The sequence below is a fragment of the Castor canadensis genome, chromosome 2, assembly GCF_047511655.1.
Source record: "Castor canadensis chromosome 2, mCasCan1.hap1v2, whole genome shotgun sequence".
NCBI classification, from domain to species: Eukaryota; Metazoa; Chordata; class Mammalia; order Rodentia; family Castoridae; genus Castor; species Castor canadensis.
In genome coordinates this window covers 36416167-36438992 of record NC_133387.1, presented here as the reverse complement: position 1 = coordinate 36438992, position 22826 = coordinate 36416167, and the positions used below count along the sequence as shown (strand labels likewise).

Sequence of the window (22826 nt, the reverse complement as noted above, 5' to 3'; positions counted from 1 at the left end):
TCCTATTGTATAGGTATCCTAATGAAAGTTAACATAGTTTGTGTGTTTGTGTGAGTGTATTTTCTTTTGGTGGTACTAAGGTTTGAACTCAGGGCCTCTCACTTGCTAGGCAGGCATTCTAACATTTGAGCCATGTCCCCAGTCCTGTTTTACTTTAGTTATATTTTTTTTCGATAGAGTCTGGTGTTTTTTGCCCAAGGCTGGCCTTGGACTATGATCTTTCTGCTTATACTTCCTGAATAGGTAGAATTACAGATGTGGACCAGTACACCCACCTTGTGTGTTGAGATGATGGGGTTTTTCTTACTTTTTGCTTGGCTGTCCTTGAACTGTGATCCTTCCAGTCCCTACCTCCTGAGTAGGTGTGATAGCAAGTGTATACCATCACACCTGGCCCTAGAGTGTGTGTGTTTCTAAGCCAGATTTCTAAAAATAAGGTAATGCAGGAAGACTTTTATTTGTCTGAGTCAAGAGACAAATTGTTAATATCTTCAATTACTTCAGTGTGTGGGTGAATTAAAAAGAAATAATGTTGGTCATAAATGCCCAGTTAGCCACAGGTGCACACAGGTATGTGAATACAGCCTTGAAATGCCTAAGGTACTCTGGAAAATGTTAGGATTTCCCAAAGGGAAAAATGAAGACAAGTAAGGCAAAAGGCATAAGATAGGAAAAATATGTATATATAAAACTTATAGAGTAGTGGTTTTCACCCTGGAATAATACTTGCAGAGTAACTCAGGAGTAAGCTTAACATTAGAGTGCTCTCTGTGTGCCCAGCAGTGTTGTAAGCACACACACTGTTGACTAACACACACGTGTGTGTGTGTAAATTAACAGTACATATACAGCAATACTCATGGTTTCATCTAGGTGTGATTGAGTGAACAACCCTTGATCTGTCAATCTGTCACAAGCTTAGAAAAAACAGTCTCAGACTCTTCAGAAATTACTTTTAAGGGTAGACTATTTTTCTCATTTCTGATATTCTTAATGCTCTGGAAAAGTTGTACTTGCTGAAATAAAACCAAAAATCCTGATTGCCTATCTTTGTGGTTAGTATAAAGCTAGTAGTCAAATTTCTTTTAAGTCTCTTCCTGAGATCACAGGATGAGGAGCTCTCCAGGACAGGGAATGTATATTTGATTTTGGTCTTGTGCATTTTGTGACAAAGGAATTCCCCTCTGAATTGCTGCTCCTCTGCAGCCCCTGGAGCCTATGGCTCAAGCGGCGCAGTCAGACTGTGCAGTGTCCCTGACGTCATCCAGCGTATGCATAAGCCTCGCTATTGTCTCACTGCTACAGCAGGGCTGAGGATTGCAGTATCCGCTGTTGCTGCTGCTCCCGGTCCTGCCCTGCTGCTACCTAGCCCTGTCTCACTGCATCTCAGGAGAGCCCCGTCGGCCTTCCTTTGCCCAGTGGACTTTCAGAAGCAGCTCTCTGATTTTGGGTTCTCTGGGGACCTTGCCTTTCACTCATACAGGAGAAAACTGAAGCTCGTAAGGGGAGAATCTGGCAGCTGGACTCAGCCTGGACTGCATTGTCTGGCTTCATGACCCCTGCTGTGTAGCCAGATCATCGCTTCTCTCACAGGCACTCTTTGCTTTTTCTCCCCTCCCCCCCTTTTTTCTTTCTTCTAATTTTTAAAAAAGCAGCTTCTGGAGCCAGCCATGTTTGGCACTGAATCTTCATGTAAGTAAATGGATCCCACTTCTCTGCTGTTTAGAAATCTGCTTGCTCTCATGGTTTCATTGGCTTGGAGTTCCTATCACTTTGCCTTAGGTCATTAACAATATTTGTATTTTGGCTCTAATTACAGAGGAATTGGTCTCAGGAAAGGGACTCCCCTTAACTGGGTTATTCATTCTTAAGGCCAAGGATGTCAATGTGGTCAAAACCAGGCCTCCAAGAAGGAGGCAAGAAGACAGGATCTAGGCACCCTCTCTGGAACATGCTAATTGATGGGCTCAGGCCTGTCACTGATCTATTGTTGGGTACTCATAATGGTGCTTAAACCCTAAAATAGGTGCTGGAAGGATCTGAGATGGTAGTGTTTATAAAAAAAAAAAAAAACCACAAAAAAAAACCCAGGAAAGAAGACTTAACATTTTTCATCTCAGGAGAGAAGAAAGGTATCACATTATATAGTTCCCTCCATATTTTTATAAAAACATCAAAGTAGATGTTATGTGTAGATTAAAAAAGAATATGAGATAGCTTTGTTTTTGAAGATGGATTTTTTTCACAGTGCTTTGGTTTTGATATGCTGACTAGCTTCACGATCTAGCTGCATCATATGTCTTAAAACTTATACAGCAGATTTGCTTTGGTGCAGAGCAGGCCCTGCACAATGAGCTGAGCTGGACAGCAGTTATAGATACCTAAAACTGGTATTTAAAAATGATAACCACCCCATTTGAGGATTATTGAAAGTTGGGTATAGAATAAGGTAACTCATCAATGCAGTTGTACAGGCTTTGCAGAATATTTTGTCATCTGTAAACAAAGGTGAGACTTAAGAATTTCTGAAGAGTTAAGAATTTCTGCCTGCTAGCCTAGAACATCAGCATCACACTATCTTTATAGGGGATGGTGTGATTATGACAGGAAATTTAGGAAATCTGTTTCTTTTATTTGTAATTTGACCTTTACTTTCTGATCTCAGGTGTCATTGTGACTGTTTGGATAGCTGGGGATTATTGCAGAATAGTAGCCTTTCAAGAGAGCTAATAATCCTCAGTTCTTTTGTTTCTTGATTGGCTTTTTAAAAAGGCTATTTTAATTGTTTCATTGTGGAAGCTTCCCATCTCTGAAACTACCACATCATCTGATCAAGTTCAAGACAGAATAATAGTGAGTGCAGTGTCCCATTCAGCATGTAATATTATTTCCTAATAATTAAAAAATAATTTTTGTTCACTTAGAGGTATGTTTGAAACTATTATCATCAAGAAATAGAAATAGATCATTAACTGGCAGAGATCTCCCAGCTTCTCATTTCAATCATGGAATTTTGTTTATGTAGGAGCATAGGCATAGGATTGAAATACTTATACTGTATACTAGAGGAAAACTAGTCTTATTTTTTGTTTAGCTGAAAATGGAAGTTGAAACTCAGTGTGAGGGAATCTTTGGGTTCTTGGGCTAGGGACTCTTCCATTGTCTGGCCTGTTTTACCCTGCAGATTTAGTCTTTGTCAATCATCAAACCTTATCTCTTGATAATATCATCCATGTGCTGTATGCTGTGCTTGAAAACTGTTGGCTGCTTTTGGTCTCCATAGCTACTAGATTACTGAACAGAAGAGAATACCATTCAGAAGCAGAACACGATCGTGCAGGTTTTTAACATCTTTTGCTTTTCCTGACTGTTAAGTGTTGTGTTTTGCTTGTCACTGGAAGCCCATCAATATGAATCTTCATACCATCAGACGATATTGATGGTATGAAAACAGACTGTCTTTTTTAGGCAACGAGATATCCTTAGTCTGCTCAGACTTAAGACAAGAGTATTTTCTTTTGAGGAATAGCTTTCTAGGCCTTTGATTTCTACCTTTTGGAGGTTATTTTATAGACTTGAAACTATCTATATTTAGAATATACAGAAAGAGTCACCTTTGAAATTCTAATTGGTCTAGGAGTCTCCCAAACCACTTATTGCATTCTTTCTAAATTACCATAAAAATATTTGTTTGACTATTCACCCTATGTGCAAACCTGAGTAGGTCTTGGAAAGGTTAACTTGTTTTACACTTATTCCAAAGAGTTCTGGTTGCAGCACCTTACTTGAGTTGCTTGTTTTTCTTTTTTAAATCAAGGTACAGAAAAATGCAGAACTCTAAGTGTATAGTTCCTTGCGTTTTTGCCCATGTTTACACCTGTGGGACCACTAACCAGATCAAAATACAGAACCTTTTCACTTCTTTAGGAAGTTCCCTAAAGACCCTTCCCAGTCAATGTTATTTCTTCTCTTTGCCAAAAGGTAACCAACCACTATTCTGACTTCTAATGCCATAGATTCACATTGTGTATGGTTCTATTTCTGACTTGCTGTTTGCCTGTAAGAGAAAGAAATTTCTTCATTTTCAAGAAAGGTGTGATTTTATGTTTCACACCTTTTGAGATTAGGAATTTGCATGGCCTAAGAATCAGATTATAATAGTTTCTGTTCCACTAAAATAATAATTGCTTGACTAAAACACATTCTCCCCTTCCCCCACTAATCTTTCCAAAAATAAAAAGTAAAGACTTTGATCAAAAATTTACCTGGAAGGATACATTTTATAAATGTTAAAGACTTAAAGACTTCACAGGTATGGCAGCAGACTTAATAAATGCTGTTTTTATATGTCTCACATCATTTGATCATTTATCTGCAGCAGTACTGGTTTTGTCTCTCTGACTTAGTGGATCTGAATTTCCCCCAGTTGTACAGATTGGCCACAATCTATTATGGGCCCACTTTGAAATTGAAGTCTCCTGCAGTATTTGTAAGCTAATTATTACAAAGTTGGGAGTGTAGTGACTCTGAGATATTCTGTGACTCTGTTACCATCTTGATGTATTTCACTGAGTTTTTTCTTTACTGAAATTTCCTGTGTCCAAAAATGGCAATAGTATATTTGCTCTTTATTTGTGTTAAAAAAATGCAATTACAATTTCTGGCATCAGGATAATTTAGGTAAAAGAAGAAAGTACTATCAGTAAAATTTCTTGAGGAAAGTGGCCATCAAATGCATATTTGGAGTACTTAATTTGGCTTGGTGATAAATATATCTTTTAAAATCCATTAATTATATTTGCAAAATTAAAAAAAGAATTTCCTCTTAAAAATTATAAGAGTAAAACACATTTCCACTTTTCCTTTCATGGAGTAAAAAGACTGATAAAGGGAGAAAAAAATGTTCATTTTTTTCTTTTTGTGGTATAGGGGAAACTGATTTTATATTGCTGCCGCTTGGTTATATCCTCTCTCATAAAGCTTGTTATTCTCCAAAGAACAGATAGTTTAAGCATGATGAATATTCAGCAGCGAACGGGCTCAGTCTTCCTTTTTTCTTTTCTCCCATGTTTAACTTTTCCATTTCTCAAGGGTGCCATTGAAGGGTACCATTTAAGAAGTGCTGGGGAGGTAATAATGCTCTAGTCAAACACATTAATGTATCTTCCTAAGCACCTGCCTTATTAGAGCTGTGTCTTACCTGTGGAAGATCAGGATGTCCCAGGGGAAAACAGTGCTATTTAATCTCTCTCCCCAAATTGTTATATGAAATAAAGAGAACATCTAGAGCATCAGTAAAGGGGTGGGGGGAAAGGGGAGAATCACCAAAGTACCAACAAAGTGGTATCTAGTATAAGACCCAATCACCTGAGCTTATGGGTTTAGGACAGATGGGGTTTCAGCTTTAGTTTTGGGTATTGCCTTAGGTAGGTAGGCAGAATCTGGAAGGATTTGAGGTACTTGCCCAGTGTGATTTGTATGTGATAGACAATGAAAGTTTAACTGTTGCCTTTTATTTTCATTACTGATAAGTGCATTAATTTGGAACTGACATCTTTTCCTTTTTAATACCAAGCATGGTATCAGGTTACCAAGAACAAGATAGTGATTGCAAATTTTGGGCCATTGTGAGAGAGATTGTCAAATGAATGTACTGTAGCAATATTAGGTCTCAAGATGTAATTAAGTAGGCTTCTCTTTAATAAAGACGCAAGGAGTTATGTGTATTTCAGGGCCCTGTTTGACCACTGGTTACACATGAGATTAAACTTGGGCCTGTCAATGTGGTGTAATGTCTGTGAATCAGTTGAGATGCACGTAGTGGCTGTGGTCATTCAAAAATGGCTATTCAGAACTGGACCATTTCTCAGATAAGTTTTAGTTATTATTACATAATTGCGTCAGAGATTGTGTCCTTGGCATTATAGTACTACATTTCATTTTCCCTTTTATTGGTATTTGTCATAGGAACCGATGTGATTTAGGAACACCAGCCATTTTCCTTTCTTACAGCTTTACTCTGTATTGTTATCTGTTAATATTTAGCTATATTGGATTTTAGATGTTTTTATCTGCCTTGAAACAAAAATAGAAATACTTAAGGAGGTTGCACAAAAACTTTCCTTTAAGTCTGCACTTGGAGCATTGTATGTAAATGGAAAAACATTATTCTTACATGACTTAACAAATAGAGTACCACAGATAGCTAAAGTAATAAATTGGAAAAAATAATTATGAGTTAAAGGGATTTATGTTGGGACATGGCCATACAGGAGCTTGGGAAAGTCAAGGCATGTAATGTTTTTGACTTGTCTTACTATATCATACCTCCCTTCTAACAACATAGGTTCTGAAGTGAAATTCTTTTTGGGCTTCTTGTCTGTAAATGGTTGACATTGTAATTTTTAGAACTGAGAATATTTTAAACTCAGATAGGAATAATTTTTTCTTTTGAATATTTATATACTTATTCTGCTAGTACACAAATGGAATAAAAATATACATTTTCTTATTTTTACTTGAGAGTTGGTCTCCTTTACTGTTCTGTAATTTGTTCAGCAAAAATTATACATGAGTCTTCAGTGATTTGTTGTTTTTCATTGTCACAATGGATCAGATTCATATCCTGTATAAACTGTGGGGAGTGCACTAGGGAAAATCGCCATATATGGAAACTTTCTCCATAGATTCCCCATAGAGTTATACAGGATGTGAATAGGACTTATTATTGTTATGGGTTCTGAGCTAGAAAAGTCACTGGTCATATGTATTTTTTAACCTTAATAATAGTCACTGCATTAAATTCTGTTCAAATGCTAGAAAATGCTACAAACTTAGTGTTAGTTCAAAGTCACATTTACTGTGCTAGAATAATAAGTTGTAAGGTTTCCACTATATTTCATTTGGATTAATAATGGAGCCAGATCATTATGAGCTGAAAAATAAAGATGCAGTTTAATGCATGGTATAGAAAGGGCATCAATCACATGCCAGGAAGAGTAACTAGGTATGGAGATTCTGGCTGCCAGTTGCCTGCATTTAAAACATGGCTTTACCACATACTACCAAGATTTGAGCCACCTAAGCTCAAAGTGTGGCTTATTGAATGAACATTTGGTGTTAGGGAATTAGCCTTTTGGGGGCCAGGACATCTATATGAGGGACTGCTTATCAAGAGGCATCTGTGGAGAACAGTATCCTGCAGTGGGAACAACTAGGCAAAGAAAGGGAGATGTCACTTGCTAAGACAGGGTAGAAGACTGGAAGTTCCATCATGGGGCAGAGACTGTATAGAACTGGGTGCAGGGGCAGGCATCTCTAACTCTTAGGAATGGCTTAAGCCACTAAAAGTTGGATTGTTTTCCACTTTAAATACTTTACCCGTGCAAATGTTTTCATGTTAGTGTAGTAGTCACATGAATGAGTACTTAAGTAAACTTACTGAATTAAGGAAACAATAGGAATCTTTAGTGTTCCAGAAATGTCCCCATAGATGTAAAATAAGCAACTTATGTCACATTATGGTTCACAGTAGCGTTAATGGGTTAATGAGCCGTAACCACCACTGGTCTCTTGAATGAAATTTCCACCAGTTTAAGATTGATCCCCAGTGTGTGGCAGGGTTCCTGTCATATGTCAAACATCAATATTTTTTAAGATTTGAATTTCTATGGATTAGGTAGTATCAGAAAAATATGGCATGTGGGTTTGTGGGGGTTAATGCAGGGTTCAACAAAGTTTTCTAGGCTAAGAATTTTTCACACATTACTGGTACATACCAGAAGCATGTTAGTGAACAACTCTTTATTTATTTTTTTAATTTAACTTTATTTTTATTATATTATTGTTTTACCGGGGGAACATTGTGACATTTACAAAAGTACTTACAATATATCTTAGTTAAATCACCCCCATTATTCTCCTTTATCCTTCCCCATCTTAGAATAGTTTCAACAGGTTTCACCTTTCCATTTTCATACATGAGTACATAATATTTTCACCATATTCACTCACCCTTTCCTTGTATCTTCCCCCATCCCACTGATTCCAACTCCCCAGACAGGACCTGTTTTAGCTTTCTGTCCTTTGTTTTTGAAAAAAAACACTTTTTGTTTGCTTAAGATAGCTATACAGGGAGATTCATTATGATATTTCCACATATATATATATATACATATATATATATCCCAAATTGATTCATCCTGCCATTCTTAACAAGTCATATGTGAAGATGCTGGTTTATAGCACCAGGAGGAGTAGGTGATGCACATAGAGTAATAGCATGTGGACATATATTACTAACCCCAAATTTGTTACTGCAAGGTACTGATTATTTGCCGTACATTGATAACTCAACTATGTTTGATCTAAGTTTCATTATCATTTTAAAAGTTATGAAGTCATAATAATGAGTTACTGTAATCATTAGTTTGTTTACAGCATGAAAAATTTTTTTCCATTCCTGCTGTAACTACAGAAACTAACAAATTTTTTTCCCATTTCTTTTTAAGGATTTCAGAATACTAAGATTTAGACTTTTGGGTATATTTGGGGCAGTAGCAAGCCTGATTGGAATGTGTATGGATTAGGAAATCACAGTGGCTCCACTATAGTATTCTTTACTAAGTCTTCCACCCCTGGCTACTTTTATAGTACTTGAGTCTGGGGAGAGGGTTTAGTGGGGTCTGTCCTAGAGATATAGATGGGTTATCCAAGTTTAGCCTTGCCTCACAAGTCTGGAATTTCTCATCTGAACTTTCCTAGTTTGTTTTAGTGTAGTTGTGATCCAGTTATCTATTGCTATACCACAAACTACCCCCAGACATAATAGTTTTAAACAAGCATGTATTATTATCTTTCACAGTTGTTTGGTCTGACTAGCTCTTGTTGATGGTTGTCACACTTAGGTCACTTATGCAGCTGTGATCAGATTTCTGTTAGCGCTATAGTTACCTTAAAGTCTCATCTGAGCTGGAAGAGCAGGATAGCTTTGCCTCCTTGGCTATCACTTGGGGCTCAGTGGTGTTGTAGGCAGGAATGCCTATTTTTTATTTCTTCATGTGGCTTGAGCTTCTTACAGCACGGTGGTAGATTCTCAGAGGTAGTATCACATGGCTGAGCATTCAAGGTGGAAGTGTGAAGTTTCTCATGATATATTCTTGAATGTCACCTAAGTCAATTCCACTGTGTGATATTGGCCATTGTAAATCACTAAGATGAGCCAGATTCAAAGGAAAGGGAATAAGACCCCTTTTTTGTTGTGAGGGAGCAATAAGGTCACATTGCAGAAGAGTATGTAGTATGTAAAATATCATACTGACTGTCTTTGGAGAGCTCAGTTTGCCACAAATAGAATTCAAACTCAGAGATGCTGCTGGGCTCTCTAAATCAGGGGTCTGCAGACATTTTATATGAAGGGATGGAAAGTGAATATTTTACACTTGCACACGGTCCTCTTTGCAGTTTACTCAGTTCTGCGATTTAAAACCACACATGGGCAAATGAGCGTGGCAGTGTTCCAATAAAACTTATTTATTGGACACTGAAATTTGAATTTCTTGTAATTTTCATATGTCAAAAATATTTTTTTCTCCCCACCAATCATTTAAAATGTGAAAAAAAATTCTTCGCTTAAGGGCTGTTCAAAACCATGCAATCTGCAGGCTTTAGCTCAGGGGCTTTAGTTTTACTAATCCCTCCTCTTAGTATTGGAGTTAAATTTCACTTTTAATTACTAAAGAATTAAAGCAAAGAATAAGATGCACATCCACATATTATAAATAACTAATTTTGATATATTGTGAAATACTGATGGATGACATATTTTCAGTTATTGTATTATTAAGCATAAATTTGAACTTACATGTCTGCTTTACATATTATTGGACTCTTGCATATTTTGCTAAAAAAAAGTTCTGCTAAAAATAAGCGAAAGACATTAAAACACCAAAACCTAAGTTATTTTAATTGAATATTGAATTGATATTCCAATATTGATTTTTTTTATTCATTTATTCACATGTGCATACATTGTTTGGGTCATTACTCCCCTCCCAGCCCCCCCACCCCCACCTTCCAGGCAGAACCTGTTCTGCCCTTATCTCTAATTTTGTTGAAGAGTAGAAATAAGCAATAATAGGAAAGACAAAGTGTTTTTGCTACTTGAGTTAAGGGTAGCTATACAGAGAGATTCCTAGCATTGCTTTCATGTACAAATGTGCTACAACTCAAGTTGATTCATCTCTAACTGATCTTTATACTGGTTTCTGATCTGCTTTTCATGTTGACCTCTGTCGCTTTAAGGTTTCTGTATTAGTTCCTCTGCAGTGGGGACATTAAACACTTTCATGTTTTGGGTTTTCTGCCTATCCCCATACCTCCTGTATGTGCTCTCCCCTTGTCATGTGACCCAAGTCCAACAACATTGCTGTTATTTGTCCTAGATCTAAAGTCCACATATGAGGGAGAACATACAATTTTTAGTCTTCTGAGCCTGGCTAACCTCGCTCAGGATGATGTTCTCCAGTTCCATCCATTTACCTGCAAATGATAAGATTTCATTCTTCTTCATGGATGAGTAAAATTCCATTGTGTATAAATACCACATTTTCTTGATCCATTCATCAGTAGTGGGGCATCTTGGTTGTTTCCATAACTTGGCTATTGTGAATAGTGCTGCAATAAACATGGGTGTGCAGATGCCTTTGGAGTTTGGAGTAACCTGTGTTGCATTCCTTTGGGTATATCCCCAGAGTGGGATTACTGGATCATATGGCAGATCTGTTTAGATTTTTAAGAAGCCTCCAATTTTTTTTCCAGAGTGGTTGCACCAGCTTGCACTCCCACCAGCAGTGAATGAGGGTACCTTTTTCCCTGCATCCTCGCCAACACTCGTTGTTGATGGTTCAGTATTGATAATATTGAATTGAATTTGAATTGATATTGAATTGTTGTTCCAGTCTGTTCTCAGAGTAACACTAGATGACAAATGGCAGCTTTCTATTTGATTTAGTTGCACAGATATTTGAGGAATAGCACGTGCGAAAGCCAGAGGTATGAGAGTAAAAAGATTTTAAGAAATAAGTTCAACTGGACATAGAAGTGAGGTAATGAGAAAGGGAGATCAGAAAAGGTAATGATATTAAAACTTTGTTTCTTATTCAGGTAAGGCACTGTAGATGAGATTTTTGTTTTCTACTCTAGTGTACATGCATCAAAGAAAAAATGGTTGTCATTTGAACTGGCATTCTAACATGCAGAATATGATAAAGGAAATCAGCTTTTCTTTAATGTTATTGATAGACAATTTGCATATGATATAATGCATTTACTTTCAATGTACAGTTTGATGAATTTTGAGAAATATATATTTTTAGGTAGCCATAAACAAGATAAAGCACATTTCCATCACTCTAAAAGTTCCCTTGTGTCTCTGCATAGTCAATCCTCACATTTAGAATTTCATTTAAATGGTACTACAGTATATTCTACTTTGGTTTAACTTCTTTCACTCAGTATAATCTTTTCAGCCATGTTGTTCATTTTTATTGCTGGATAGCAAAAATAATGTAATTTGGTTCATCCATCTGTCTGTCTGTCAATGCTGAGTTGATTCTTGTTTTGGTCCCTTATGAATAAAACTGCTATATAAACACTTGTGTATAATTTTTTATGTGGACATATGTTTTCATTTCTCAGCAATATTTTGTTTTGTGTTTTTTTCTCAATGCTAGGGTTTGAACCCCAGAGCAAGTACTGTATCACTGAACTACATTTCCAGCCCCCATGTTTTCATTTCTCTTTCTCAACAGTTGCATACTACAAATGAAGTTGTTGAGAAATTGCCAAACCTTTTTTTTTTTTCCTAAGTGGTTATGCCATTTTACATTTCCACGAGCAATGGATGGGCATTCAATTGCTTCATCCCCTGTCAACATTTGCTGTTGTAATAGTGGCTGTGTAGTGGTCTATCATGATTTAAATTTTTCTCATTCTTAAATTGTTAAACAGCTTTTCACATACTTATTGGTCCTTTGTATATCTTCTTTGATGAAGTATGTTTTTGAATAATTTGTCTTAAAATTATTTTCTGATTATTGAGTTTTGAGAGATCTTCATATATTTTGATAGAAGTCCTTTGTCAGATATATGTATTAATACCTTCTTATAGTTTATCATTTTCTTTTTATTTTATTAATGATGTTTATTAATTTCTTGTGTTCTATGTAAAAAAAAAATTGTCTACCTTAAGGTTGTGAAGATTTTCCCCCAATATTTTCTTCCAAATGTTCTGTATGTACCATGATCAGTTGTGAGTAAATTTTTATGTATTTTATGAGCTAATGATGGATTGTTAATTTTTTACCAAATAGATATTCAGTTGTTCCAGCACCATTTCTTCATCTTTTTCTTTCTTTCTTTCTTTCTTTCTGTTTTTCTGATACTGTGGTTTGAACTCAGGGCTTCATGCTTGCTAGGTAGGCACTTTACCACTTGAACCACTTTGCCAGCCCAGCTGCCATTTCTTGAAAAGACTGTCTTTCCACCATTGAATTAGTAATTTTATCAAAAAAAAAATTAGTTGTCCCTATATTTCTGTTTTATTTTAGAGGTCTGTGTTTTTATCCTTAGGCAAATACCATAATCTTAATTGCTATAGCTTTATGATCACTTTTGAAATCAGGTAGCATAAACTCTACAAATCTTTTAAGACTCTTGGTCATACTTGATCCTTTTAAAGCCCAATAAATCTTAAAATTTGCTTGTCAGTTTTTATAAAAAAGGCCTGCTAGTATTTTGATTGAGAGTGTATAGAGCAATCTAGGGGAAAGCTGACACTTTTAACAATATCCAGTCTTCTGGTTTATGAACATGGTATATTTGTCTTTTAGTTTAGGCCTTTAATTTCTCCCAGCAATGGTGAAATTAGGTATGAATTAACAAGAATACGTGGGACTTTATTTTTTCCACTAATAAAGGAATACTTATTCAGAGAGAGGTAACTTACATTACCCATTGACTTTAAGTTTTCCTAGGAAAAGGACTACCTAGTGAAATGTAAAAGTAGTGTGATTAGTAAAACTTCATTAATTTGAATTTGGAGGACTTATTCACACTTGTGAAAGTTTTAAATAACCTGAAAAATGATATTTTGCTAAACGTTACCATGAAGAAGTGTTTCAGGGATGTTTTAACAAATAAATTAGAATGGTTTGTACCTAGAACATTTAAAATTATGTTCATGTAGATATTACTTTTATGGTCCTTAAAACATTCTGTCCTCTTAACAGGACAGATTCTTTCTTTGTGTTTTTTGTTATATTTTAGGAAACCACTTTATTATATTTATGTCTACTTCCCTCCAGCTCTTGCCTAAACTATTCACGTTTCTTTAATTAGAAAGACCTGAATTTGTGAGTTTTTATATGCAGAATCAGGATCTCTCTTCTTATTAATCAATTCTATGGTTCTGTTGGTTTGCCAGGTTTTCTGAGAATCTGATAAATCTATGTACCTCATGATCTAAAGTGATTTGAAGCTAAACCTCTCTCAAGATAAATTCATTTGTTGCCTTTAAAAATTAAGTAGAGCTTGAATTTATCTTTGAAAGAATCTCTTCTATTTATTATGTCGCCTTGGGAATCTTAACTTCATCTCTTAGCTTCATTTTGTTCATCTGTAAAATGGGCCTAATAGTTAACCTCATGGAATTGTCATAATGCTTAAGTAAAATAGGTAGAGTGGCAAGCGCTTAATGGCCTACGATCAGCAGTAATTTAATTATTCCTAATGTTTTCCATACCAGAAATGCCTTATATAATAGCATCATTAACATACTGAATGGATTTAATATAAGATAGAGTATAAGCAAGGATAGAAACAGTAGCATCAAACACATACACATAGGAGAGAATGAGAAGAAATTGTCTTAAATGGGAGAACATTATTTGGTCCCTGCCATTGGCATTCTAAGGAGGCACAGTAGATGAAATTATAATTTGTGCATGTGTACTTTATTTCAGTATTGATTGGAGTAAATGTTTTTGCACATCCACATTTACATGTTATCAGTAATCTTGCTTCTCTTCACATCCAGTCTCCTCTCTTCAAGTATTGTTCTTTTGAGTTTCTGTAATAGTCACCTTACCTTTTCTCGCTAGCTCTCCTTTCTTAAAACACATGTCCATTCTACAGGGTGAATTTAATTTTTGTTGTTGTTGATATATAACTGACACACAATAAAAAACATAGATATTCAGTTCTATGTGTTTTGATAATAGAATTTGGCAGCATCACCCAAAGTAAGATAAAGAACATTTCTGTCACTTCAGAAAGTTCCCTTGTGCCCCTTCAAAACAGTTTCCCTCTTCACCGGGCAATATTTTCCTATATTTTTATCATTTAAAGTTAGTTTTGCCTTGGATTTAATGTATATGGAATTATACCATTTGTATTCTTTTATGTCAGCTAGCTTGCTGATGATGTTCCTCAATGCCTAACACCTGTTCAGAACACTCATAGTGACTCCTTATTGCTTTTTCAGCTAATATAAACTCTTTGACTGGGTGTGCAAAGCTAGCCACCATATGGTCCCAACTTTACTATCTGGCCTTAACTCCCACTACTACTCTGTATATTTGTTATAGCTAAACAGAGTTTTATTTGCTTTTACCTGAGTCCCTTTTCTCATGTAAGGCCTTCTATTTGGATTTTCCCATTTCCAGCTGTTCATGTCTTATGCATTCTTTCACTCTCTGATGTTCATTTCTGATACCAGTTACTTATGGACTTTTCTAGTTTGTCTAAAACAATTCTCAACTTCTTTTTAAACCTTTATCCCATTATCATCATCCACACAGAACTTCTTTTCCAATGTCATCCCTCTTCTACATCTTTCTCCCCATTCACTGTTTCCTACTGATAAACAATCCCGTACTTTTTACTCATCTATACATTATGATGGAGAGACTATGGATCCTGATTTTTATGTCTGGAGTCAGACTTGCTGGGCTGAAATCCTTATTCTACTAGTAGCTACACAACCTTAGGTACATTAATTAGCTTCTCAAGTTTCTTCTGTAAAATGAGGATATAGATAATTCTATGTCGTGACACTGTTGTGGGTTTAAAATGCCTTACAGTGTTTCTTACCTGGTAAAGATTCAATGAGTGTCACCTGTTATTATACTAGTCGTTTATGTTGTTGCCTTATCCTTTTGGTTGAATTGTATTTTCCTTAGGGCTGGAGTTGTACTAGTATCTGACTAAATATTAAGAGTAATTTATCCATGTAATAGTTTGCTGTATGAAAGTCTATGATATGTTAGGAGAATAAAGACTTATTTTACAGATAGAACCTCAGGGGTTCTAGATTTTATGTTTATGTCACTAACAACTATACTTAGTTAATTTCATCTCTCATAGTCTTTACTTATTAAACATGAAAACATTAATATCTTTATTCTGGAAAATGTCTGAAAATATGAATGGAATTCATATCTTGTAATGGTATCATTTTAATTTATTTTAAGCTTTATATTTAAGGAGAATCTGTCTAAATACTAAGAGCCACTGGTGATTATGTATGTTTGTATATTTTATGTTTATATAATTTATATTATGTTAGATTTTCTTAAAGTCATGCTTATTTATAATTTTTAAAGCTTTATATTATTTTCATACAGTGTTGTAGCATGTTTTGCGTTGTTTGATCTCAATTTAGATGGATTATGTAGCATTTTTTTCCTCCAAGAAATTTGATAAATTTTTCTTATTTCTAATTGGGATGGACAGAGTTATTAATATCTGAGGAGTAAAAACAAATGGATGGCAGTCTAGGTGTTTTGTTGATAATTTCAAAGCAGATGAAGACCCAAGTTCTCAGAGCTCTGGTATTTTATGTTTTTTAGGATTTACACATCAGAGATGTTTTTGGCTGCACAGGGAGAACACCAGCAGTACTGTTATCCTAGTTAGTATTTGTGCATTATGAAAACCTTTTACTGTGGTGTTGCAATATACCTAGTTTCCCTTCAAGCTTTCACCAAGCAAAAACTGGTGTTTACATTTGATTTCATGCAGAAGATTGGTGAGCTGTGTTTTTGTTTTGGCTTTTCTTAGATGTAAAACACCAGAGCTCTGAGAACTTGGGTGATTATTAGCCACACACCTGACTGTGGTTCATTTATTTTTAATGTTAAATTGACCTTTTCCAGCTTCTCTTGTTAAGGAAGTTAGAGTCTGCATAACACCAGCTGTGTGTAGTGTCAGAATGAAACAATAATTCAGGGATGCAGAGTATGTCTTGCCTTTGTTTCCTGATATTGTGCATTGATTTCTTTTGTAAGGATACTATTTCAAACCAATGAAAGCAACATTTTCTATTTTTAGGTTTTCTGGGGGGTGGGTGGGTGGGAATGCAGGCTTCTTTAAAAAGCAAATAATTTGTCTGCAAATTCAAATTTTATTTGGTACATATACTTGCTTAAATTAAAACACATTCATAGTAGAAATTTTAAGTGAGTCAATTAATTTCATAGTTGTCAGACCTTTTGTCTTTATAGCAACTTGATTATTTAAAGTTTTTCTTCTTCATGCTTTTAAATTTTTAATAAGGGAAATATCTGCCCTTCTGTCCACTGTGGTCAATATGAAGGCATTTATTTTTCCAGACATATTTTTGGGATTTTTTCTACCTGACTTTTTAATGTAGATAAAGTTGAGTTTCATTTCTACTTTTCTTTGACATTGAATCTACTCTAATTATAGCTTCAAAAATTAGGATTAGTCCTGTTTTTTTTTTGAATGAGTAAATTCTTTGTAGAATATCCTGCCATCAAATAATTCATTAGCTCTTGATTTGATATGAATCAGTAAGTATTTGCTGCTATTTAATATGATGATAAGGGGAGTCTTGAGATGTATACAAAAGAAATATATAGTGTCAAACTTATTTCATAACCCATTCTGATACTTTCTTTGGATATTAGAATGATATACCTGTGATACTGGTTTTTCATTTTCTGATCTGGAGCACATTGGTGAAGGTCCCAGGCTGACAGGTAAAATAGTTACTTACATTTAAAAGATCTCCCTGGGAATTGTTTATTACTCTATGGGAAGCTCATTTCATGATATTTTTTTCTAAACATGCAAACAATGAACTTTGATTGTATTCACTTCCTCTTATTACTCTTTTTTAATCCTCTTTTCTCCACTTTTTTTTTTTTACAATTTACAGTTTTTGATGGGTTTCATTATTCTCTTTTCACACATACATACATATAATGTATGTTAATCATATTTACCCCATCACCCTTTCTGTTCACCCTCCCTCTCTTGTTCTGCCATGTGAAGACTTGATTACCCTTTGTTTCTAGAGAACTCCTTACTCCGTAAGCACTAAAATTGCTATTTGGCCTTTCATGTAGTTAAATCACCTCCTTAACAGTGAGCTGTTCTGAAGACAAGTGAGTGATACATGTGACTGGACATGAGCCCAAGTGATGCAGGATATTTTGTCATTTGTATTGTGCGAGGCCCCCAAAAATCATGCTTGCAATAAGGGACTGATATGATTATGAGTCAGTGGAACTGGTTAATTTGGATAGGAAATTACTGGATATTTGACTCACTCAGCCAGCTGGACTTCTATTTGATTTTTAAGAATTGATAATAGGAGTAAGTCTGAGTACCAGCTGTGCTAGGCTCTGTACTTTTTGTTTTCTGTCCAGCCACTGTTTTTCACAAATGAGACATAACCATTTATGTTGACTTCTCAGAGAGCCCTATTGAACAGAGGAAGCAGGGACATCTCTGGGGCATATTAATATTAATATTAACATTCACACATCTTTTTCTTTGGCTGCCTATTTTGTGTTTTGAAATGGTAGTTGCCAATAACAAGATGCCCTGCATTTGGTGGAAAAGCTCCAATTGTTTAATCTCCCAATCCAAACTTCCCTAGGGATATGCAGATCCATGATAACAAAGTCAGATTCTATTTTTTTCTTTCAGCACTTCAAACTAAAGTCCTGTTTTATAATCTTACAAAATGTAGCATATCACTTCATGGTAAGTCTTCTAATCTAATTTGACAGCCATTGATTAGGCCCAGAATTCTGGCTGTAGGAATGTGGGCAATGAGTGGCATGAGCAGCTCTGTCCCGGCCAGCTGCTTATGGAAGTTGCATGGACAGCCATAGTAATTGCCTGTTTTGTGGGGCAGCCTTCCCCCTAAACACTAGTATTTTATGCTGGTGATTAGAAGAATTTGGCATTTGGGAGTAAGGTCTTGTGACCTTGTATTTTATATGCAAATATGTAGCATTTAAAATTATTGCATAATTCTATAACAAAAGCTTCCCGAGGAGAGCCAATTTCAAGCTGAAGAGAAGAAGATTTTATTTTGTATACAAACTGAGAAAGTTTTCAAATGTAATAATATATTAAAACGAGGTACAAAACAGAGGTGCCTGTGGCAAAAAACTGGTATAGAAAGGTTGACCCTAGCATCCCATCATTACCTCCAGGAACCTAAGTTAGGAGTAGGCATTTTCTTTCAGAATCAAGATAATTGAGTGTTGTGGTTTTTTTTTTTTTTCAGATTTTCTTCTTGGGGATGGTAGGAATATATGTTTTATTCAGTTTTCACAAAACTTAAAAAAATTTTATATATTCACAGTATACTCTGTTGCACTTAAAGATTTTTTTCTGTTGTTTTTATGATGATACCCAAGGGCTTTTCACTGCTAGACTGTGCTTCTGAATGTATCGGGGAGGGATCAATTGGGGCTTAATTGTATGGCAAGTAGTATCATCTTGAAATTCATGAAGTTATTTCTGGGTAGGATTGAATCCAATATCTGATATGGTTTACCTCATCTTTTTCTAACATTTAAGCTGACTACTCGATGGCAAATGGATGCTTTGGGACATAAATTACTGCAGTAGGCTCCAGAGGACAGTAGTGTTAGTCTATATAAGATCAAGAGCTACATTAAAAAACCTTCAGTGAAAGAGTTTTCAGATCATTGTGCTTAGTGTGTAAAGACATTGAGGGTAGATTTCTTGATTAAAGGGGACTTAGGCGGTGTAGGGGTGGGCTTTCTATTGTGCTATAATCTTAAATGAAAAATGTCTGATGAGAGATGATTGATACCAAACAATAGATCTAATGTGACAGCTTTTTAGAGAATAATTTTCTATAATTTGCCTGAAGTCTTTTTCATTGCTAATTATCATTCCTAAGCTGCTTTGGAAGAGGTTTGTCCATTCTTGGTTTCTACATTAATCCATGTAGGCCAGTTTAGCCTTCCTTATAAATACTGCTCTTTCCCTTATTGGGTTGGCATGTAATGACACTTTCATTTCTCAAGGCGAGAGAGAGAGCTATTGCTTAGAACATGAAACCGTTTTAATGTACATCTAAAATAATGTATTATTTCCTTAGCACATCAATTCATTTTCATTGTAGAATTCTTAAGCAATACAAATAGCAAAACAGAAAGGGAGAAGAAAAAGAGTACCCTCTGCTTTAGAGCCAGACAGACTTGGGATTGGATCTTATCCTTTACTGGGCTAGTGATATTTGGCAACTAACTTTATAATACTTTTGATTGAGGATAATGCCTAGTCCATAAAGACTTAAGGATTAATGAGATAGTGTATGTTAGTTGACTTAGCACAGTGCTCCACATATAGTAAGTTTTGAATGCACAGTTATATAAGTATAAATATGAATAAATATGTATTGAGCATTTGGAAGACAGTGCATAACATTAGGGATTTTTTTTTTAAACCAGTAGGTATGACTGTCACTATGAATTGCTGATTGGTGACAGTTCCTTTTGGGAGAAAACACATTCAAGTAGCTGATATAGTTAGACTTTTATATTTATATATCAGGTAGCCTATGTAATAACCCCATTGCCAGAAGGGTTTATAGTTAACTCTGAACTAATTTAATGTCTTGAAGAATATTATTCTCTAATTTTATTGCAGTTAGAAGTTATCCAATGGAAATTAACACACACATACATACCATCAAACCTTATCATCCACCTTTGTTTTTGTCTCTCTTCTTCCCTATTCCCTTCACTCTATCCCTTCCCTTGCATTTTCTCTGTGTTGGTTCTAATTATCATTAGTAGAAAATGCTTTCTGGAATGTTCAAATACTTCTCTGGGGAACAGTTCTCAGATATTGTATCTGCCTTGTAATGTGAAGACTGTAAACATGACTATGACAGTCTGGGTGATACCTGTGCAAGGGTGTTACCTGGTTTCCATGTAAGGGATTTAGAATAAATGTGTCATACTGCAATGCAGATCTGAATCTTTACTGCATAGTCATCTTTTACACTAAGAACAAATACAAGTTTAGTAACATGTAGATTAGGCATTTATTGTAAATTCTATTACTGGAATCTTCTGCTTTTCCCTTCCAGTGAAGTCTAGAGATATTTATATGCTAAGGAATCATTCTATAGTCACTATATTGGCCATATCTATAAGACAGTGGGATTTTAAATAGGTATTTTAAAAGAAATAATATTAGCAAAGAATGAATGTTTGCAGAGCAGCTGTCAATGGTATGAATATTGCAAAGTGGTTGTTATTGGGAGCAATTATTTGATTGGACTGTTCCCTTTGTTTTCACACACTTTCCTATATGATGTTTCTCATTGAATTATTACTTTTTTAAAAATCACTCTTCTTTTCAAACATAAATGCTCCTTCTCTTTGCATGCACTTATTTCTATTTTTCTAAAATAGCTGTATGGGCTGTTTAAGCCAGGAGTATTTTACCTTGAAAAATAAGAAAGGTATTTTCTCTAAGCCAAATCCCAAACCTGTATAGTAAACAGAATAATGGCCCTGTCCTCCTCCACTTTCTGCTGCTATGACAGAATATCACAGTCTGGTAAATTATAAGCAATCAAAGTTTATTTGGCTCCTGGTTCTGGAGGCTGGGAAGTCTAAGATTGAGGAATCTTATCTGATGGGAGCTTTCATGCTGCATTATCCCATAGAAGAAGGTGGAAGACAGAGGACAAGTGAATGTTGGAACAGAGAGAGGATGGACATCAAATTTATGCTTTTACCAGGAGTTCATGTGATAACCAACCCACTCCCTGTGATAATGGCATGTGTCCATTCATGTGAATACAACCTCTAAGACCTAATGCCTTTTAAAGGTCCTGCTTCTCAACAGTTTCAATTGCTATTAAATTTCAACATGAGTTTTGGAGGGGACATTCAAACCATAGCAGCCCCACTTCTTAATCCCTGGAACCTATGGATATGTTACACTGAATTGCACAGGGAGATTAAAGTTTCAAACCAGCTGGAATTAAGATGCTAAAGGACTGCCTTTAAAATAGAGGGGATCATCATGGATCCATCCATGTGGCTCAATGTGACCATAAGGGTTTTTAAATATACGGGGTGAGGGAGGGGATGGGATGCAGAAGAAAAAGCAAGTGTAGTATGATACAAAAACTGCTGCTGCTGGCTTTGAAGATGGAGGAAAAGAATCATTAGCTAAGGAATGTGGGTGAACCTTACACATCCTTCCAGGAATATTCTTATATAATAAATACTCGTACTTATTTCCCTCTTATTTTACCTAAATGAGAGTTTACAACCCACATTTGTGTATTCCTTAAGCTTTTGCTTTTTAAAAAATGTGTTTTAAAAGACATGTAGAGACTGCCATTTAGATTCATTTTGGTAGTGCTGGGGATTGAATTCAGGGCCTAACACTGAATTCAAGGCAAGGCAAACTGCTCTACCTACTACTTGAGCAACACTCAGACTTTAGTTTGTATTTTTTAAGAAAGGGTCTCACACTTTTGCTCAGGCTAGCCTCAGACTGTGATCCTTCTACCTCTGCTTCCTGAGTAGCTGGGATTACAAGTATATGCTACCATCATATACGCCAGTTTTGTTTTGAGATAGGATCCTGCTGATTTTCTTCCTGGGCTGGCCTTTAACTGTTCCTTCCCTTCTCTGCCTCCTGAGAGGCTGGGATTATAAGTATTCCCCAGCATGCCTGGCTGATTATATTCCTTTTTTTGGAAAAAATAGTGGCTCCTCTATATGATTATATTGTAACTTATTTAATTCTTTTGATAGATTTATTTAGTTCTTTTGATAGACTATTAAATTGTTTTCGGTTTGGGCTATTGCATAAGTGGAATTGATAGATCATTTTATGAATTTAGAATTTTGCTCAATATTTCTGAATTACTCTCCAAGGAAGTCATCCAGCTTAAACTGTTTTACCCATGTTTGGGTTAGATTTTACCTTGGTTTTTCTTTACAGTAAAGAGGAAAGGGTAAGACACTTAGAAGTCTACTTTTGTTCCAGATATTGTGGTGTGATTGCTAGGAGGGATTTCTCATTTGTCCAGCTGATCTAGGTGTTAGAAACCACAAGGTTTCTTTTGTAATGACAAGAGTGGACATGGGAGCTCTGCATATCCTGCTATTTCTGTGGACTGATTATGAGGTCACAAAAGAAGGGAAGGGAGCCTCATGACCTCCAACCCTGTCTTTACCTTATATGGGATAAAGATGTGTACAGAAACACAGTATGTAAATAGAGTGATGATTTCTGCATGCAGTTATTTTGTTATGCAGCTTGTCTCTAGAATAAGCAGAAGCTTTAGGTATATTTTGATCTTTCAGCAACCAGTAAAGTGGTACTCCCATGAGCAAGAAAAAATGATGCAGCACTTTTGGGGCCCTCATGTCTCCTATAGGACATTTTCCCCCCAAGAGTCCTTGATAAAACATAAACAATAATGTATGACATTGCCTGCT

General features: G+C 35.6%; 1 protein-coding gene across 12 annotated transcripts in view; it reads left to right on the top strand.

The window, feature by feature from the left end:
- St7 (suppression of tumorigenicity 7) overlaps nt 1-22826 on the top strand; it is a 256603-nt gene that overhangs the window by 54516 nt on the left and 179261 nt on the right. The window contains exon 1 of one of the 12 annotated variants that reach the window (XM_074064496.1): nt 715-1692. The exons of the other annotated variants lie outside the window; for them this stretch is intronic. Coding sequence (XP_073920597.1) covers nt 1671-1692 — 22 coding nt within the window. The 5' untranslated portion in view covers nt 715-1670. Of the gene's footprint in view, nt 1-714; nt 1693-22826 lie in introns of those variants that run through there. 12 annotated transcript variants of the gene reach the window in all.